This window comes from Furipterus horrens, unplaced genomic scaffold, assembly GCF_987537825.1.
Source record: "Furipterus horrens unplaced genomic scaffold, mFurHor1.1.pri manual_scaffold_4, whole genome shotgun sequence".
Lineage (NCBI taxonomy): Eukaryota > Metazoa > Chordata > Mammalia > Chiroptera > Furipteridae > Furipterus > Furipterus horrens.
The window spans coordinates 175,086,631-175,107,260 of record NW_028327174.1 but is presented as its reverse complement, the minus strand read 5'-3'; the positions used below and the strand labels follow the sequence as shown (position 1 = coordinate 175,107,260).

At 48.5% G+C, this 20,630-nt stretch overlaps 1 protein-coding gene across 3 annotated transcripts in view; it reads right to left on the bottom strand.

The window, feature by feature from the left end:
• Positions 1–3,001: 3,001 nt before the first annotated feature.
• FRMPD1 (FERM and PDZ domain containing 1) overlaps positions 3,002–20,630 on the bottom strand; it is a 126,040-nt gene continuing 108,411 nt past the window's right edge. For all 3 annotated transcript variants that reach the window (XM_090274435.1, XM_090274436.1, XM_090274437.1), the window contains exons 8-16: positions 17,849–17,974; positions 16,612–16,731; positions 15,617–15,753; positions 14,711–14,837; positions 14,468–14,563; positions 12,593–12,775; positions 11,146–11,293; positions 8,282–9,055; positions 3,002–5,506 (exon numbers count right to left, since the gene is read on the bottom strand). In XM_090274435.1, the coding sequence (XP_090130561.1) occupies positions 3,135–5,506; positions 8,282–9,055; positions 11,146–11,293; positions 12,593–12,775; positions 14,468–14,563; positions 14,711–14,837; positions 15,617–15,753; positions 16,612–16,731; positions 17,849–17,974 (4,083 nt within the window). In that variant the 3' untranslated portion in view covers positions 3,002–3,134. The remainder of the gene's footprint in view (positions 5,507–8,281; positions 9,056–11,145; positions 11,294–12,592; positions 12,776–14,467; positions 14,564–14,710; positions 14,838–15,616; positions 15,754–16,611; positions 16,732–17,848; positions 17,975–20,630) is intronic.

Here is a 20,630-nt window from a genome sequence, read left to right as displayed (position 1 = left end):
AAATGCTTCAAGTGCGCTGAAGACTTGCAGATACTGTTCCCTTTCCTCTCACTTTCTCCATGGCTGGCTCCTACTTATCCTTTAGGCTTCAGATTCAACATTCTTTCTTCGAAGAGGCCTTTACTGATCACCCTAGGTAAGATGGGCTCATCTCACCCCATCTTGGCACTCCACTTAAAAAAATATATATCATCTATCAGTTAGTCCTCTTTTTTTTCCCCCTGTGTCTTTCCTACTAATTATAAGTTCCTTGAGGGAACTACATCTATCATGTTGATGATTGTATTCCCAGTGCCACTACAGAGTAAATATCTGTTGACAGAATAAAGAAATGAGTAATTTTTCTTCTTTCCTGACACACCCAAAACTTCCTCTCTCTCAAATCTAGGACCTGATCCACAGTAGCTACTCAAAAATACTTCTTGACAAACTAGTTCTAATTAATATTGCTGCCTACCAGAAGCCTTCTCCAATCACTATTCTGTCCTTACCCAACAATGATTTCTTTGAGCTCTCATACACTCAATCTGTTCTCTTTGGTGGCCCTGCACACACCATGACTTATGTTGTAGGTTTCAATGCTTACGTGTCATCTTATCTCTTGGACTAAGAATACTTGAAAACAGGATTCTCACCCATTTATTTACATCCAGAATCCTGCATTAGGTTATCACCTGGCATGGTGTACCATAAATGTTTGTCAAAAACAAATCAGCCAATGTGGTGGTGAACGGGAAAAGGAAGGAGAAATGTAAATGTCCAGTAGTTTCTTAGTCATTTAAACAAGGAACTCATGCACTATGGAGTAGGCAGTCCCACTCTGCTTGTTTCATGTAGGGGGCTGTGTATCTCAAAGAAAGTGCTAAACAGGATAACTCCCCCCGTACTTTAGCATCTCCACAAGCAATGAGGGGTTTCCCAGAGCTTCTAGGACTTAGTACTCATGGAAACTGCAGAGCAAAATACCAGCTTCATACTGTAGCAACCCAAGGAAGTTCATGGATTTGAGGGGAGAAGAAAACAAACTGTTGAATGCTTGTGCTAGAGGCTTCACAGTCTTCTTCCTGCCTTCTGCAATTGTTTGTTTCTCATAATAATGCTGAATGTATATTACATAACAAACTCTACTCTGGGGTGTTGTGTTGATTAGAAAATGTATGTAGGGCATCTGGCACATTTTAGGCCCTCACTAAAGGGAGACTAATATTTCCTTTTGTCAGGTGGGGGACCTGAGATCCAAACAGGTGACTATAATGACACTACCAGGATTTAAGCCCTGATTGAATTGAAGTTCCTAAACTTGTTTATTTTTAAATTTTATTTATTTATTTTTAGAGAGAGGGGAAGGGAGGGAGAAAGAGAGGGAGAGAAACATCAGTATGTGGTTGCCTTTCACACACCCTCAACTGGGAACCTGGCCTGCAACCCAGGCATGTGCCCTGACTGGAAATCGAACCAGTGACCCTTTGGTTCACAGGCCAGCATTCAATCCACTGAACCACACCAGCCAGGGCTCCTCCCCTAAACTTGTAAACATATAGATTGTGTTCACGTAAACAAGTTAGATAGCTCTTCATAGCTTTCTGCTGGTAAAAGCATTCAAGTCCTTTTTAACATCATACGATTTTTATTATAACTGTCCTATTGTTCCTGTTTTTCATTGCATGAAATCACTTCAAATCTGTGTTCAAGAGCCTTGTTTAAATCTGATTCAAAGTATTCTGTGAAAAGAAACAGGCCTCTAAGAAAGTAAATCTTTTCTTGGCACAAGTATTGGCTAACAGTTTACTAGTTAACAAGTAACTGGTAACAGCAAATGGGAAGGATATTTTTTCTCTACTCCCAAGGTATTGCTTTCCTTCTGAGTGGAGCACACTTGGGTGTGTGATTAAACACCTTCATCTCTGCTCTTGCTTTTGCTGGATGGAGAGGAATTAGGGAGCCCTAGAGAAGAGGAAGCCCAGAGGCAGCACTGAGCTCACAGCTGATCAGGAGCACCAGACGGGCCAAGGGAGCCCTCGAATGAACTCTGATAGTCTTAAGGTGAGTATCTAAACCACTTTGGCCTGGACAGAGAAGCCAGGGCAAAAAAAAAGGTATCCCAAGGGTAGCTTGAAATTGGTTTTCCTGGAGTCTGAATACAAAATGCTGGGAAGAATTTCAGGCTGGAAGAGGCAGCCATAAACTGGAGGTTATTACTTACTGAGTATCTACTAGGTTGAGTATTTACCAGATTTCTGCCCTACAGGCACTATTAGTGTCCCCAGTTTACATAAAAGAAAACCAAAGCACTTAGAGGTTAAATAGTTTGTCCAAGGTTCCACCAAGATTAACTGGGATTAACAGGCTCAACTGAGATTAGTGAGAAAGGTACTAAATATATTTATTTTGTGCTAATATTATCCTTAAAAAGACAAACTTGATTAAGGGCTTTCATGTTTGCCTTTTAACTATTTAAAACAAAAATAGGGTGCAAGATTCAGGGTGCAGACAATTTCAGATGAAGCACGCCACATCTGTACAGTACATATAGCCATGTAGCTAAGGAACTTACTGCCACCTAGTGGCAACCTGTGCTTATTGCAGCGAGGCGGCCAAGATGACCAGACCTCCTGGTGCAGGTGCGTCAAACCAAAACTTGTGAAGGTAGAATCTATCAAATACCACATGTATTAACTCCTACTTGTGAAAGTTATTGCCAAATAAGAGTGGTATGAGAATATTGTTTTTTGGTGACCCCCACCTTCCTCCCTCATCCCTGCCTTCTTAAAACTGTTTGTGACCTCTTGCTTTCACACACCCTGGGTATGCTGATGGTAAACTACTTTTCTGGGTCCCTAAAGGATCTGTGAGCATCCTGACCATGGAGGGACTTGTCTTATTTGTCTAAAATTGTCCTCAGATACTAGCAGGTGGCCTGGCCCAGAGGAGGTAGTCAGTGAATGTATATTGAATGGATAGGAGTGAATGTTTGACTCAGACTTATCATCACTCTGCCTGATTCAGGCCAAGATTAAGCAGCAGTTTATTTAAATACTCTAAATAGTAAACATTTGAGAGGGCGGGTGGAAGAATGGAAGGGGCTTCTCAAGAAGTGTCCAGGGCGGGGCAGAGGACCCGGGCAGCCGGCCTGCTCACAGGGCAGTGGATGCCCGGAACTTCTGGGTCAAACAAAACACAGCGGCCGTGAGGGCTGTGCACTGACGGGCCAAGAGTTTCACACTCAAGTCGTGGTAGCCTCTCTCGCAGGTCAGCTTGGCGGCCTCCACAAACCGGTGGTAGGTGTACACCACGTCCCTCAGGTTCCCTGCTGCTTCCCTGTGTCGGGCGGAGCAGCGGCTGCAGTCTGTGAACTGGATGCACAGGCCAGCCAGCTGGACCAGGTACTGGAAGGTGTCGCGCACAGCACCCTGCATCTCTTCGGGGGTCTGGTCCATTCTGATCACGTGCTGACAGCTGGACAGGAGCTTCTGGGAGCCCATGCAGAGGTGGCTCCGGCTTTCAGAAAAGTGCCAAGTGCACTTCTCTGGGGGGTGTTGGTTCCCTTTCCCCCGGGAAGCTTCTAAAATGTCTTGTAATTCCAGCAAGCTCTCTGTGAGTTGGATGAAGCCTTCAGGAGAGCTGGCGGGGGCCGCTCTCAGCTGCCTCAGAGCCCTGGAACAGTACTCCAGCCAGATATGGCTGTTCCTCGACAGGGGCTCGGAGCTGCAGCTGTGGGCCCGCACAGGCCTCGAGGGCAGGGCCGGTGGGCTTCCTGCAGAGGGCGGTGAGGTGAGGGGGGCTGTGGGGTGTGCCTCGGAGTCCCTGTCTTCCTCTGTCTCAGGCTGCAGGCTGCGGAAGCATGTGACATAGGAGAGCTGGCAGCTGCACTGCTCCATCCCAATCCTGGGGACCACTGTTTCATTCACCCCCACAAACCCCAAAGATGTGGCCATCCTGAGACTGGCAGAAACTTTAGGATGGCTCTCTAGGGAAAAGCACAAGAAGGACTTCTCATCAGGAAGGCCAATGCTAGGGCTTTTGTCTTTACTTTCTGACAGCGAACATTGGTTTGAACCTTCTAAGTGGGGCTCCTCTTGGGGGCAGGGTAGGGGGGTTAGTAGAGAAGGCCCTGGATTAAAACACACCTGCTGAGGAGGGTCCCTAGGGGCTGTGTCTTCCCCTATCACTCGGCTAAGTGGCTCTGCTTTGACCCCCTCCACAGGGAAGGCTGCTGGAATGGTCTGGTTCTCAAGCAAGAAATTGGAGTCTAAATCCAACTCTGTCAATAGTGTTTGTGCTTGGGCCTGGCAGACTTGGCTTGGGGTTTCTCTGCTTTGTCCTTGGACTTCCGTGGGGGAGTGTGGTGGGGACAGTCCAGTCCCTGCTATAGGGGTGTCCAAGGAGAGGGAGGTTAGGATCCCACCATCAGGAGCACTGACACCAACCGTCTGCGGAACAGCATTCGACATGTCACCCTCAGGGTCACCTGGCTCCTTCCCAGGGTCATCATAAAGTAAGTCGGTGCCATTCTTGTTTGTAATTAATCCATCATGTCCCAAAGATGCTTGTCCTTGTTGCTCCTCCTTTGTAGGGGAAGAAGCCATTGAATTGATTCCACATTCACCACTTCTAGGCTCATCTTGAGGAGACAATAAAGGCTCTGTGTATTTGGGGGCAGTTTCTTGCCTATGATTTGTAAACAAAGATCCCAACCCTGTTTCCAACTGGGCTGCTCCGGGCTCTACTGTGCCTCCTTGAGAGGCATGATGGGGCTCCAGGTCGATGGTCAGGCAGACTGTGTCTGGGTTTGGGTCAGCACCGGAGAGGGAGGAGGTGCTGTCCTCAGGCTCGATGGAGAGTTCTTCGGGGGCGCTGCCATCTGAGTCTTGCAATGCAGATAAAGCTTGGGAAGGCTCTGCCTGAGCAGTATCTGGGCTAGAGGAACCTGGGTTGGAACAGTCAGGGGTGCTTGCTGGGGAACTGGCAACAGTGGCAGTCACCGGGGCACCCCCAGAGTTCTCTTTATGACTGGGGTCAATGCGGAGGCGAATGGCAGAAATAGAAGACACTCGGGAGTCGATGACCGATTTGGTTTCCATGGTCTCGGGCTCCATCTCCATGACCTGGGAGGCTGGGTTATCACTCTTGGCCTCCCTCAAGGGAGCCAGCAGCCCCAGGGCCTTGGTCTCCAAGAGGCCGGGCTCACCTTGCATGTCCTGCAGAGAGGACACGGTTGGGGATGGTGCAGCAAGGGTCAGGTAGGGCTCCCTGTCATAGTAGCATACATCGTCCACGTTCTCCAGGGAGGCTGATGGCACCAGAGGAAATGAGACCTGGCAGGTGTAATCAGTCTGTAGGAAAGACCTTCTTTTTCTCAGGCTCTTGGTGTACTTTTTCACCCCTCCCCTTCTGCATGACTCTCTTCCCTCTGGTCCAATTCGCAGGCTTTCCTCGGGGCTGCAAGTGCTGGCCTGACTCTGCATGCTTGTGGCACTGGGTTCGGCAGCAGAAACAGCTCTGGGCCCTGTGACTCAAGAAAGGGAAAAAAAAGACATAAAAAACAGGAAAAGAAAGAGGCATACAGCACTTGGACTAAGGACTCAGGATTGCTTGGGTTCAAATCCTGCCTGGGCTGTGTAACCTCAGGCACATTAAAGCTTGATCCCCTGAAGTTCCTCATCTGAAAGCTGGGGATAGTGATTGCGGTAGATACTTTTTGAGTCTTGGTTGCCCAGGATCTGTTTCATTGTCTTTTGGGACTGACCTCTCCCCAGTGGTTACAGTCTACTGGCACTATCAATGAAGGTGTTCTGTCCACATCAGCTAAGTGGTCAGTTTAATGACCAGAAAGTCAAGCTACACATTTAGAATTTCAGACTCAAACACATAGATTTTTTAAAAAAAGAAAGAAAGAAAAAGTAGAGCTCCTTCTTTATGGCCACAGTATCTTGACAATATGATGAGGAATCCTGCCACCCAGCCTCCTGGTCTGGTTGTTGTCTGCATCTGAAGCAGTTCTTCACCTTTGATGGCAACTTTCTAAGCCATCTGACATCCTTTACCACTTTTTCTTTGTGTTACATTAACCCCAGCCAGTCAGTACTGATGATACCAAGTAGCACTGCCATGCAGGTCAAATGGATTAGTGCGTATCAAGTACCCGGCACGGGGCCTGTGCCTACTATATGTTCACTAAAGGGAGCTGCTACTATCACCGTGGCTACCGTCAGTTACCACATGGGTCAGGGTTCTGGAGGAGCTTGCTTTTGGCAAAAAATGGCCACGACTCTCGGACGTGGGCGCAAGGGGTTCTGTGCATACCAGGGTGGGTCCTTCTGAGCAGAGAAGCACTCTGGTGGAGAAGTCCTGGGAATGAGCCAGAAGGCAGGAGGCTCACGGGTTCGCAGCACTGGGGAATCAGAAAGCTCTCCTACTCAGATTCCCAATCTGGCCGCACCGTTAAAAACTATCAAAGGCTGCTGCTCAGACCTCTTAAATCAGGATCTTGGGGGGAGGGGGGGGGGAATCTAAGATCTACAGTATTTAAACCAGGTCCCTTGGGTGATTCTGATGCCCAGTCACGTTTTGGAGCTGCTGCCCTAGGCCACTTTCAAAGGGTGTTTCTGAAGCATGAAGAGAGAGGACTCCCAGGTGAGTTGGGCCAGGAGTCCCAGTTCTGGCCTGTCTCCCCAGGACCACACTGGCTCTCTTCAAAAAAGGGAGCGTTCAGTATGGACCTGGGTGCTTGACCAGAGGAAGGCCTTGACTGATGGGCTGGCCCTCAGCACACTGGTTAGCCCAACAGGGCAAGGCCGGGGGCATGGATGGCAGGTGGCTGGGTCCTTAGGGGAGCAGTGCATGATCTAGCCACAGGTTTCTCCTTTCTCTAGGGGCCCAGTCAGTTAATGAGCTCAGGGTAGATGGTGGAGAGTTCATTCATTCACTTAGCAACTACTGCCAGGCACTACGTGCGGGGACACAGAGAAGGGTAAGAAGTGTGTAGCTCCTACACTCAAAGGAGCTCCCAGCCCAGTGAGAGAGAGAAACAAACACAAGGTCACATAGGTAAATACACACTTACAGGTAGTGCTAAATGCCAGGCAGGAAGCACCCAGGGTATTGCAGGAAGATGCGACAGGGTTGGGGAGACCCGCCCTACTCCTGGTGGTCTGGGGAAAGTCTCTGGAAGAAGTGAATTTCCAGGTGGGGTCTGATAGATGGATGGGCATCAGCCGCCGAAGATCAGGGTGAGGAGGGTTTGGGGCAGAAAGAGCAGAATGTGCAAAGACCTGGGGTGGGAAAGAGCCTGGCCCTTTTAAAGAACGGCAAGGAGGTCTGTGTGGTAGGTGTGTGGAGAAGGGGCTCAGGAGGAGAGACTCAGGCAGGGGCTCAGAGGGCCTCCAGGGCTGCTGAGGAGCTGGTCGTTCTCCCATGAGCAATGGGAGACCGCCGCAGAGCAGCGAGTGACTGGAATGGGCGGAAACAGAACTAAAAGAGCTGCGGCGTCCCCAGGTCCTAGTAGGTCACCCTCAATGTCTGTGTGCTGTCTTCCAGCTCTTTTTCTTTTTCCTGCAGCAGGCAGTGTGTGTGTGTGTATGTGAGTGAGTGAGTGTGTGTGTGTGTGTGTGTGTGAGAGAGAGAGAGAGAGAGAGAGGGAGAGAGAGAGGGAGGGAGGGAGAAAGAGAGGGAAAGAGAGGGAGAGAGAGAGGGAGGGAGGGAGAAAGAGAGGGAAAGAGAGGGAGAGAGAGAGAGAAGGGATGTCCTGGAAGGCTTTCAGATTTTCCAGTCAGCTGGAAAGTCATTCTGTATGAAAAACTCCCACACTCTACATGGAGGGAGGCAAGAGGAACCTGAACGGTGACCAACAGATTTCCCCTGACTTCCTACATCAGAATCCCTTATGGGGACACCAGTGGCCTGTCAGGTAGCTCCTTGCTTCAAAGCCTCATTTAAAGTAGCTTCAGAGTCAATCATGACACAGCCGCTTCCTTCATGCCTGTTAAACCCTTTCCTTTCTTTGTAAATTCTGTTTGTCTCACCAATCTCAGCCCTTTCCCCACCTCTTCTGGGAAGCCTTCCCTGATTTCCACTGTTGCATGCACACCTCCCATCCCCGCTTGCCCACAGTTCTCCGAACCTCCCTTGTAGCTCTGACTAGAAGTCATGATGCTGGTAGTTTAGCCACTGAGCCCAGGACAGCCTTCTCAAAAGAAGACCGTGCCCCTGCTTGACTCATGTGTCTTCCCCACAAGCTTGGTCCCTGCCTGCCCAGTCTGCAGACCTGCGGGGCAGGGCTCACCTGAGAGGGCGTCTGGGGGTGTGAGCTTGTCAGCTGCATCATAATATTCCTCATCCGAGCTGCCATTGTCACAGGCAAGGGCCAGGGCTTCCAGCATGGAGCTGGGCTGGGTCTCAGGCCAGCCCTGCTGGCCCTGCCGGGAAGCTGTGCTGTCTGAGCTGTCACTCAGGTGACTGGCCGGGGAGACACTGGAGCACAGGCTGTAGTAGTCGGTCCGGCTGCCCTCATACAGCCTGGGGTCCAGCCTGACGGCGGTCAGCTCTGGTCCCCAGCTGAATGTCCCAGGAGCGGAACTCTCAGAAAGCTCTGTCTTCTGGGACTGAGGGTTGGCTCTTTGGGCGAGGTCCAGGAGACACAGGAAGCTGCTGGTCTCAGTCCTGCTCCTCTCCTCTTGGCTGTCAGCACCTACACTCTCCAGGAAGCCTGGCGAGCCGCAGCGGAAGAAGCCGGACCTGCTGGAGGAGCAGGCGTCCAGGTCATCTTCTTCCAGGGCATCCATGGACTCGCTCGAGCCGCTGGTCCTGCAGCCTCGGCTCTCAGTGTTGGCCGAGTCTGACGCCTCGGACTCAGCACTGTCTGTCATGCTGCCGGCCCCGCAGGTGCTCGGGCCCCGCCTGGCCATGTCAGGTGTGCGGCTGTCCCTGGGAGGCTGCTCCTCTTGCGCGAGCGGTCTGCAGGGGCCCAGCTTTGGCAGGCGTCGGTCAGAGAGAGGCTCCAGCGCGCAGTCTACTTCGGAGGACTCCTCTGAGTCACTGCATGCCCTGGACTCGTAGCCTGCAACACCGGGGACACTGAGGGTTACAGAACAGCATTTGGAGGCTGGCAGGTCCCTATGCAGCCTCCTGCCCCCATGCTGCTGGCCCTCCAGTTTTCCAGATTAGAAAACTGAGGTACAGGTGGGTGACTGGTCCAGATCATGCATAGTAACTGACACAGGATCCATGGGACTCCAAATTGCATGTTGTTCCCACAACATCAGGCCTCCTTTCCCACATCTGTCTGAACCACCTAATGGCGACAGGACTACCTCCATCCCTACTTCCAAGGGGAGCTATTTGTTCCCAGAAACATGGTGAGTATTTATATAATTGGGTTTCACTTTGCTCTGGGCAGTATCACCCAGGTTTCCTAAACCCCTCACCAAATCTCAGCTCTGTCCTGTCTGGGATGAAAACCAGATGGGGAATCATTTAAAAATATAAAATAGTTCCTTGACCCTATCTCTGATGTACTGGATCAAATATCTAGTCAGCGGGGCCTGAGAATCTGTATTTTAGCACTGTTAAGGGAGATTCTGAGGCTTCCAGGATGGTACTGTTCCGAAGCCAGGTCTTGGGGACTCACTGTAGCTACTGGTACCCAGGAAGGATCCACAGAGAGAGGGTTGGGGTCACCATAAGCCTGTAGAGCGATCTTTCTAAAAACTTCTTTCTGATTCATTTCACACTCTACTTAAATGCTCTGATGGCTTTCCCTGCCTTCAAGGAAGAGTCCACATTCTCTCATAAGAGTTAAGGCCTCACGAGATGGTCTTGACCCCTCCTTCCCAGCCTGGTCACTGCTGCAGCCTTCCCGTGCTCCAGCCACTAGAGAGCATGTCATGGCCTATGACCTTGCCCTTGGTGTCCTGCCTCCACGTTGTCCCCTCTGCTTCATGTGATCTCTCCTCCCCTCTGTCTGGCCTCCTCCGCCATGTTCTTCAAGCTCTATTTCAAATGCCTCCCCCTCTGGAACACCTTCTCCGACCACTGCGGCCTGCCCTGGCAGAAGCAGGACCTCCCACCACCAGACCTCCAGACAGCAGGGCTCCCACTCTGCCCGGGCCCCCTGACTAGACTCCAGGGTAGCTTCCCCTGTGTATAAATCGTGTTAAAGACAAAGTTAACCACTACCCCAAATTGCCTGATAATTCTGCTTTGCCTTACTACCACCTGAGCTCCTGAGATTATTTATGTCTGTAAATACTACATAATGATATGTGATGAGCAGCTCTCCCTGTCTCCACACTCAGTGACAGCACGTCAGTAGCTTAAAATCAGCCGTGGTCGGAACATTTGTACCAGGAAAATAGACGATTGCTTCTAATTAGGGTGTTGTTGTTTTTTTTCTCTTTCTTTCTTGGCAGAGATAGTTGTTAAACGTTTATCAGAAAACCACTGGGAAAATGCGGCATCAACAGGGCTGAAGTGGAAGCCCGACAGGAGCGGGGAGCTGGCCTGGAAAACTGTTCACCTCAGCTGGCCTCCACCACGCCAGTCCTGGATAGGATTTCCAGTCCCTTTTACAGGTACCCCCTCCTTCTAAATATGTGAGGTGGGGAATTCCTGTTATAATTCAAGAGAATTCGAAAGAGTACCTAGGCATGGGATGAGAAACTAGGTCATCTATACTTTTTAAAAAATTGGTTGGAGAGAGAGAGGGGAAGTGGCAGAAGAGAGAAACAAACATTAATTTGCTGTCCCACTTATTTATGCATTTATTGGTTGATTCTCGTATGTGCCCTGACCAGGGATCACACCTGCAACCTTGGCGTATCAGGGGGGGTCATCTGTACTGAACAAATAATTGACAGTACTTTTTTTCTGGCAAATAAAAATACAGTAGATCTCAGAGATGATTTTAGGAAATTCTATGGGAAATCAGAGACATCCTGTGGTTTTAGGGGCTCTCAGGTACAAAGGAAGCTTCTTTATTTAGGATTTGGAAAGATCAACTGTTTACCAGGAAATAAATGGAGAAATAGCTCTCATCGACTCCCCTGGAAGTCTGGGCTCCACTCAGTTCACCACCTCCCCTTAGGCTGCCCTCACCTACCAGGCAGTGAAGTGGGCCTGTCCTTACTGCGTCAAACCTCAGCACCTCACCTTCTTCAGCAGATATGCGGTGCACCTGTTGTTTGTTCCCCGGCCAGAGGAGAATGGAGTTAACTGGGTCAACAAACAGCCTGTAGTACCCGGCAATCAGGCAGGCAAGGTCTTTTGCACTGTTGGATTCCAGCAGCAAAGTCAGAACCTTTGAAGGTAAAGAGAGCTCTTAAGCTTATACGGGAGTAAGGGACCATCTGAAGCCTGACAACAAGGCCACGTGCGGCCCATGAGAGATTCCAAGTAAACCCAGCTACAGCCCACAGGCAGGCCTCCTGTCCTGTATTCTCACCTATAAGACTTGAAACGAGCATATGCATGTGCATGCACACACATGGTGGGCTCCTCCCATTGGATCTCCACGACATCTCCTGCCTCTCACCCCTTACCCCTTCCCTAGCCCCCCATCCCACCCACCCACCCCACTCTGCTCATTCATATAATGGGGTCCCTTCAAGACATGACCTAGAAAAGGGAAAGGAGCAAGAGCAAATGGAGAAGGAGGGAGAGGGTGATGAGAATAAAGCACCATCCTTGAGCATGTTGGTATAAAGCAAAGGAAGGCAGGATAAATGCAGGACCTTCCGGAGAGGCTCAGAAAGTACACTGCATCATTTACCCTTTTTTTTTTTTTTTTTGTCTTTGTTTTTGCTTTTGAGAGTACATTTATTAAAGCTATTGACAGTGAAACAAAGGAAGGGCTTAAGATAGAAGAGGCATTATCATAGCCACAGGAGTGAGCCTAGGGGGAGCTGCCTTGGCCTTTGGAAACAGAGGAAGAGTCGAGCCTTGCTCGGCATGGCTGCCTGGCCCGTTTGAAAGAAAGTCACACAGGTGGAAGAAGTGAGCCAGCTGGGCTGCGTGAACCCAGGAAGCCAGTTACAGCGGCAAAAGGAGGGCCCTTGGTGACAGGTGCACGGGGTTATCCCAGGATGAGCTGCTTCCCTGGCTGTAAGTCTTTTGGGAACATTTAGAGTTTAGGAGAAAGAAAAGCAAAGATATGTGTCTGAGGAAATGAGGGGGAAGGTGCAGGTATGTGCGGTGGGGGGTGGGAAGGGAGGGAGAGGGAGAGAAGAAGGAGAAAGAGAAGGAGAAGGGAAGAGAACTCCATTTATCAATTTTAATTGCTGCCACTCAAAGCTCTTGGACAGCCTTTCTGGTCCCATGCACATGATAAAATCCTCTGGTGTTCCCATCTCAGTTTCTGAACCCATTCGGAAAGTACACAGACAGATTCAGTTTATACAATGAAACCTTTCAGGACCTGCCCAGGAAAAGGCACCCTGATTACCACTTCCCCTTTGATGGGACAGAATAGGCAATTCATTTTCTTAAGCAGATGTTGGACATTAGACTTTGTTCATATCCAAACTCATATAAACCACCCTAAAATCTCTTAGCCCCCAGTTCCAGGCGCTGGATTTAGGATCTCTTCCCTGTGTGTTACCTTGATGTCCTGAAGGTACACTTTGACCATGCTCACTTTCTCAGACTCTTCCGTCAGCTCGACACGGCTGATGCTGGCAAACTCTGCCAGCGGGGACATGATGTTGAGTTTGCTATTGATAATTTGGCTAATCCCATACTTGGCTCCGACTAGAAGGGCAACGTAGGACTCTCTATCCTGTAACTGCAGGAGGACAGGGGGGTAATTAGTTTCCATTCACTAGTGAAAAATACATTGCCCATGTCAGACATGATACCTCTCTCTGCAACTCCTTGATTCTTATTTCAGGCCCCCGTCACCACTCCCTAGACTCCCGAGTTAGGCAACAGCCCAACTGGGCCTCATTCTACAGCTAAATTAAGTATAAGTATCTCCCTTAATCCCCTCACAATCGAGAGCCAAGCCAGGCTGTTACCTGGTCTGTAAACATACCTGTACTTTCACACCTATGTGCCTGTTTCACTCCTTGGAATCCCTTCCCTGCCATCATTACCCGCTGAAATCCTGAGCCTTCTCTAAAAGCTCCCGTCAAAACCTACTGCACACACCTACAGAAAATACCTGCCTGATCTCTGCCAGAACAGTCCTTTCCTGTGCGGTGCTTTCCGTACTACTTCCTCTGTACTCGCATAGCACTGAGCTGTAACTTCTGATGGTAATTATTTGTATTCAAGTCTCATATTCCCTGCCAAGCTCTCTGATGACAGGTGGATGTATCTACATTTGCAGCCCCAGTGCCCAGCAAGCACCGGGAGCCAGTTCAATGTGGTTGGCTTCTTCTCTCATTATCACTTCTTTCCTTAGACAGGAAAGGGAAAGGGGGGCTGGGGACTGCTGGGGGAAGGGCAGGATTGGCCCTTGGGAAAAGCAGGGAGCTTTACTGGTACCTTCAAGCTTTCCTTTCTGTGATCTAGTCTCTTTTCCACCTTTTGGTAATCTACTCGTATAGAGGCTAGTTTTCCTTCCCCTAACTATCTGATTGCTCTCCCTTGCTTTCAAAACACTGATTCTCTTTTTCCATCTATATTGTTAGGTCAGCAATCTGATTACATTGATCCATCATTGTAAATGACTGAGAGACACATCGAATCCACTGAAAGAAGGTATGTTAATATTTTTAAAAAATATCTCTCATTGGTAAATTGTCTGGCTTGGTGCTGGAAAATTCTGGGGCTGGTTGAGTGGTGGAGAGTGTTCCCTTAAGCCACACCCCCATTCCAGACAGCTGCAAAGCACAGAGCTCCAGGCCTGGGCCCCAAGAAGGAAGCCTGAAGAGGAACAGGTAACAGAGCAGAGGGCTCCTTTGCTTCTCTTTTCCTGTCTTAGGTCCACCTCTCAGTTTGCCCCTTCTTCTGAACAATCAGGGCCCCAGCCTGGCAGTCAGTCAAACATTCTTACTTTACCTTCATAATTTCTGCTTTTTCCTCTTCACCTTCATATTCCCAAAGGTCCAGAGTAAATAGCTCCCAGTACCCTTCCCTCAAAATGCCTTTCCTCTATACAGAAATCTGGCCAAATCAATCTCCCTGCCCTTCCATTCTTGACCTGAGCTGGCAGTGGTACCCTCTGTCTCCAAATTCCCCAGCAATAGCTCTGTGCACCTCTCACGGCTCTGCTTTGTCTGGCTGGCTACTTTGTTCCTTTATTTGAGGGTAGAAATCAAGTCTTAGTCAGCTCTGCCTCCCCCAGCACCTACCAGAGGGCTAGCACAAAGCAAGGGCATCATAAACACTCCCCGATGGCATATTTAGTTTCCCAAACAAATTCTAGTACATGACAGTGTTCTTAAGAATTTTAGGTGGAAGATTCATTGATCTTCAGAAGACTCTTAAGGTCCCTTATAAGAATGGGATTCCACAGTTCCCTAATACGTACCATTAAAGTAGCATTGAAGATTTTCCCACCATACATCTTGAGTTCCCCAAGGATCTGTAGATAATTTAAACGTAGCTGGGCAGCAGAAATAAGTTGCTTAAATAGGGAAAAAAGAAAAAAAAAAAGACTATTAAGTCAGGGTTGTTCACTTGCCTAAAATCAAGGCAATGGTGAAGATGCAGTCCCTGAGGTTTCACAGCGACAGCCAGCTGGGTGGGCTGGCAGTGACCATGGCTACATTACCTTCTGTCGGGGTTCCAGCAAGTTTTGGTTCCGCTTCATGTGGAAGCTTATGGCTTTCTTGATGTCTTTGCCTTTCATGTTTCGGAGTAAAGTGGGAGATATAAAGTTCTCTATTCCCCAGTCTTTCCTGCCATGAGACATTGGAGACAAGGAGGCCCATTTTACAGTGTACTTAGTGGCTCTAATGAAGAGCATAATTACATTTGATTCAGTACTTAGTGTTCCCAGAATACTGCTTCTCAGGCGCCCCCAAATGGGGACTTGGCCTGCAACCTAGGCTTGTGCCCAGACTGGGAATCGAACTGGCGATCCTTTGTTCACAAGCCAGCGCTTAATCCACTGAGTCACAGCAGCCAGAGCTTGTTATCTTTTTTTAATTGTAGTTTTTATTTTGATCCCCAGAGAGGGCACAGAGCTGAGATTTGGTGGGGGGTTAGCCAACATGGGTGATGCTACCAAGAACAAAGTGAAATTTTAAGCTAAGAATCAGGTGGTACTGGAATTTCAAGACTTGAAACTGCCTTACTAGGAATATAATGCAACATGACCAGTTCACACAACATTAATTTCCAAGGCATTCCTGCCCTTATCAGAACTTTTCACTGAAGTTATCATATGATTTCCCAAGATATTCTCCCAGGAAATGGGAACTTACAAAGGCATCTTGTGTCATGCCATCTGGGCTTGGCTTCTGCTCCAGTGGGAGCAGCCAGATTCTGACATCTGGGGAAGCCTGGCTGGGTTGGAGAGGGTAGAGAGGAACATGGATAGAAAGACAATGGAGAGACACCTAGGTAGGTGAGTACCAGTTTTCTATGGAATTTGGCCGTTCTGGCCAGGGGCCAGCCAAATTATCAATGCAGCACAAATGCTGTTGATCAGTCACAGAAGTGCCCTGCCACTCACTCTATGTACTTCAAAGAGATCTTCTGTGGCTGGGCACATGCGTAGATCCGCTCCTGGATGTGCAGGGCCGCAAGTCGGAGTGCCGCGCTACATTTCATTTCCACCGCAAAGCGCTCCTGGAGCACATCGCTGCAGCTCTACGAGAGACCAGATCAGAGGAATTGGGAAACCAGAACAGGTGGATTGCACTCCTCCTTCTCTCCAGGGAAAGTCAGCAGCACCCGGAGCTCAGCTTTGAGACCTGCCTCTGCTGATTCGTGGCTGTGTGAGCTGGGTTAAATTACTAAGACTCTCTGAACATTGCTCTTCTTCCTATTGCTAAATGAGGAGAGTCAAGTCTACCTTACATGGTTTCTGTGAGGTTGAAATTAGATAACACATATGAAAGCAGGCAGGAGGGACAGTATTACACAAATATTAAGTCGTGTTGTTATTTGTTAAGACCCTGGGCAAATCAATCCACCTAGTTTGAGTTATCTCATCTGTAAAATGTTGAGGCCTCCCAATAATTCATTTTCATCAGAATAAAGATGATATAAGAAATCTCATCTAAGGAGGTAGAGTCGGGAGAGCAACAGGCTTCAGGGATTGAGAAAGCCATTTTTGGCTCTGTCACTAAATCGGTGACCTAGGCCAATCATGTGGCCTTTCCAAGACTCTGTTTCATCATTTCTAAAATAATGCTTTGAAGCACTAAAGCCCCTTTTACCGATAAAAACTGCAACTCTAAAGATCTTAAATGGTATTAGGAAATATATAATATCATCTATATTGAGGATTATGCCTAAATTTTATTAGTATATCACTAATCTCCTAACATAGCAACTCAGGGGTGGAAAAGGAATTCTGAGGGGATATTCAGGCCCGTTCTCCTTCAGATAACGATAATCCCTACCAGGGAGCTGCTTAATTGCCTTGAGCTCATGTTCAAAATAAACCAATGTGTCACCTTTGAGAACAACCAGTGTTATTTTAGGAAGCGCAGAACCGGTCACCTGCAGATAGAGGTATTCAAAGGCCACGGGGTCTTCTTTCAGGAGGTCCAGAGGGTCCTTGGGAACAAAACACACTCTGAAGAGGCAGCGGCAGTCATGTGACTCCTCCCTTTCTACCACCTGCGATGGGTAGGAGAGATACCATTAATCTTAACTGTCTTTGTTCTCCCAGCTATTCCACCAAACGAAACAAAAAGAGAATAAAAGGTAGTCCCCAGAGATTTCAGCTGAAGTGCTTCCCAAGTCAGCACAGACCTTTGCTCCTAATTTGACTTTCCCGTGGGTATAAAGTGTAGAAAGCTCAAAAGAGCAAAGTTTCCCACCGACTCCATCAACCTGTTTCCCCTTCCAGAAGAAATTTATGGAAAGAAATCTCCAGTGTCTCATATGCCCTCCCAGAAACAGTCTACATATATATGTTATACATGCTTCTATACATGAATCTTCCTTTCTTTCCCTCAAATGATAGTATAGTATACATTATATATATTCTGTACCTTATCTTTTCTCACTTCAGCTATCTTAGAGATTTGATTCAATTTTCTTTTTCAATGCCAATAGAATAGAAATGATTTTTTTTTTCAAGTTTGCCAGCAGCAGTATTAGAAGGTGGTGACTGGGGTAAGAATCCCCTGCTCCGCGGGGCTTTCATGAGGTCATGCCTTGCTCATGCTGTTGCCCGGCTTAAAAAGCCCCTTCTCCTTTTCCAGGTCTGGAAATCCCACTCATCTCTGTATCAGTACACACTCAACGAGAATTTTTGAACTGACCTGTGCTTGGCTTTAAAAAGTAGGTATAATGAATCACTGAATGGCCAAAAGGTTGAGAGGTGCAGAGGGACTGCCTGTGTTTGTTCTGTTCTGCCTCCTGGGACTGGCTCAGGGGGCAAGACCCACAAAAAGGGCTTAGACACAGTGACAAATGCTTCCCTGACATCTTAAAGGCAACAGGTTCGGGGGAGGATCATCAGAGCTGGAAGCAAAGGATGGGGCTCTATTGGCTGTGTTACCCTGAGTAAGTCACCTTACATCTCTGAGCCTCTGTCTTCACATCTGCAAAATGGGGCCCTGCCTAGTGCCTAGGGAAATCAGGCCTGATTCTAGTCCTGTTATCCCCAGACAGAGTGAGCTCTGTGCCCTCTTAGCACATGAAAGTGCATGAAACCTGCAGCCCCAAGGTCCTGGCTGAGGCTTGCAGCTTGCCCCCGGCAAGATCTCACCAGCAGCAGGAGCCGTACCTGCTGGATGAGTTCCTCCTCATGCAGCAAGTGCAGCCGGGAGACGCTGTACTGCTCTTCCAGGACCAGCGCAAAGTACTCCGTACTTCGGATCGACAGCTTCTCCTTCACTGTGAGGATGATGTCCTGCCAGGCACAGAGAGGCATGCGGGTCACCTCAGGAGCAGGCTGACCCTCATGCTGAGGCACAGAGTGGAGAGGAGTTCCCTGACCTTCTCTCTGCTCCTCAGTGCAGCTGGGAAGAGAGAAGCCTGTGCTCACTGGGTCAACTGCCAATGCAGGCAGCTGAATGTTGACAGGCCACCCATGGGACTTCTCATGTCCCCTCATGGCCCTGCGCCCACTCCTCAGGGCTCCAGTGCCACCCATACGGCTCTCCTCTCCTCCTTTACTTGGAAGACTGCAGCTGCCCACTATGGGCTTATGCCTCTCTTTAAGGTGTCCGGATTCATCCTCTCTCTGCAGTCCCCATCTTCAACTGATCACCAGATAGATTCCCACCACCCACTTGCTATGCAACTGTGAGAAATTAACCAGATGTTTCTGAACCTCAGTTTCTTCCTGAGAAATGGAGGATAATGATGCCTATTTAGAGTTGCTGGTAGGATGGAATAATCGATACCGTGCCACTAGAGTTGCTATGCCATGCACCCCTGGTTCACTACAGCGGCCTTGGTCATCACAAGGTCTTTGCTGCCTCAAGGCGTTCACAGTATTTGTTCCCTGTGCCTGGCACACTCTTCCCATCACTCTTCATAAGGTGGTTTCTTTCTCTTCAGAGAGGCCTTCTCTGGTCACTGGATCTAAATGTGATGGACCCCTGTCATCCCGGCCCAGGGTCCCGTTTGCCTCCCTCATCATTATTTAATATTATTTTCTTCAACACAAGCTATGTTCTTTAGTGAGAGACAGTACAGTCAAGTTAAGTGAATGGGTTTTACAACTAGACTACTGCTCACTAGCTGTGTGTCCCGGGATAAATTGCTTACCTTCTTTATGCCTCAGTGCTTTCATCGGTAAAGTGATACTATTATTAACACCTATCTCCTAGGGTGGTTGTGTGCATTTCTTTCCCATATGAGCACTTAGAACAGTCCCTGGCAGATGGCAAGTGTCCAATACACGTTAACTGCTAAGATTTGTTTTCTTGCTTATTGCCTCTCACCCCATGAGATGGTAAACTCAGCAAGAATACGAACCTAGCCTGTCTTATGTTCTATTACATTCCCAAAGCCTGGCACTCAGTGATGCTCAATAAACTTTCACTTGATGAGTAACCATCCTCACAGACTCCTCATAGATGCCCTGCCAGAATCTCAGATTTAGGAAGTGTCAAACTGTTCACCGCTACCTGCTGCTCATGACTCCCAGTTCCGAATAGCCTTTCCACTTGTTCCATCCCTTCAGTGACTCCATCTTGAAAGAGTCTCTCTGTTTCTGTAACTCAGCAATGGTAATTCAATGCCTACTGTGAGCCGGCCGTGATGGAGAACCTGTCTCTGGCCCCTGGCCCCTCTCTCCGTTCTCCTGCATTCATCTTGGCTGGAGCTCACACACTTCTCCTGGCTTTGTCCAGTGGTGTCCTAAGGACCGCCCTGCACCCACCTGACCTCTACCCTGCGTCTATAGCAGGGGTGGACAAACCATAGCCAGCAGGTCAAATCCAGACTGCTGCTTGTTTCTGTAATTAAAGTTCTGTGGGAACACAGCCATGCCCATTTGTTACAATGCAGAGCTGAGGAAGCATGAGAGAGACCCCACGGCCTGCAAAACCCACAATAGTTACTACCGGGCACTTTACAGAAAAAGTTTGCTGATCCCTGATATAAAGGAACTTGTCTAAGCCTTGGACTGGTCACGCTCTCCTTGCCCAGGAATGCTGAGTGGCTCCCCCTCCAAACTCCTCAGCTTCGTATTCAAGGCTCTCAAGTATCAGGTGCCAATCCATTTCTCCCACTTTATCTCCTGCTGCTGCTTCCAATGAACTCTGCTCACAAGCCCCATATACTTGCCAAACTTTCCAATATTGGGGTCTTTGCTCGTGGCATCGCCCATGCCTGGGATGCTGTCTTCACAGCTCTCTCCTGGTCTATTTCTGGCAAAAGCCCATCCATCTTTCCAAGTCAGCCTCATAGGCCACCACTCCCCAGGGGCCTGTCCTTGCCACCAGCTGGAAGAGCTCTCTCCCCAGAACCACACCATTTTCGTGTCCCCTTTCCATGGTCCTGAGCATGCTGTACCTTTCAGTTTCATAGTGAGGTAGCCCCAAGTCTCATCTCTTCATCTGAGCCTTGCCCCAAGACTCTGGCTCCCTCTGGATGTGACCCTGGGTAATTTATTTCTGTCTCACCAATACTTCACTGACACACACAGTGTCAGCAAATGTTTGCTGGGTAAGATGACATGTTATTTTCCAGGACTTAGAGAAAGAGGGTATTCTTTTCCTTTTTTTTTTTTTTCTTTATCTACTTTAAACTTTGTCTGGTTTCTTTTTTTATTCTTTTTCTCAATTAAAGTTCACATTCAATATTATTTTGTATTAGTTTCTAGAGTAGGAGGCTTTCCAACATAAGAATTTTCCTTCCCTTGGTAAGGGAATGAGGAAAAGTCACTGATGAACAGACTGATTTTTTTTTTTTTAACCCATAGGGTTGGCTTCTATCCCCCCTCCCACTGCCATAAAGAGCTAACAGATTTGTTTTAAAATTTTTCACTGCTGCAGTTAAGTACGATTAAGCAGTATTATACCAACTCATTCCCAGCTCATTTTCCTAGCTCTATC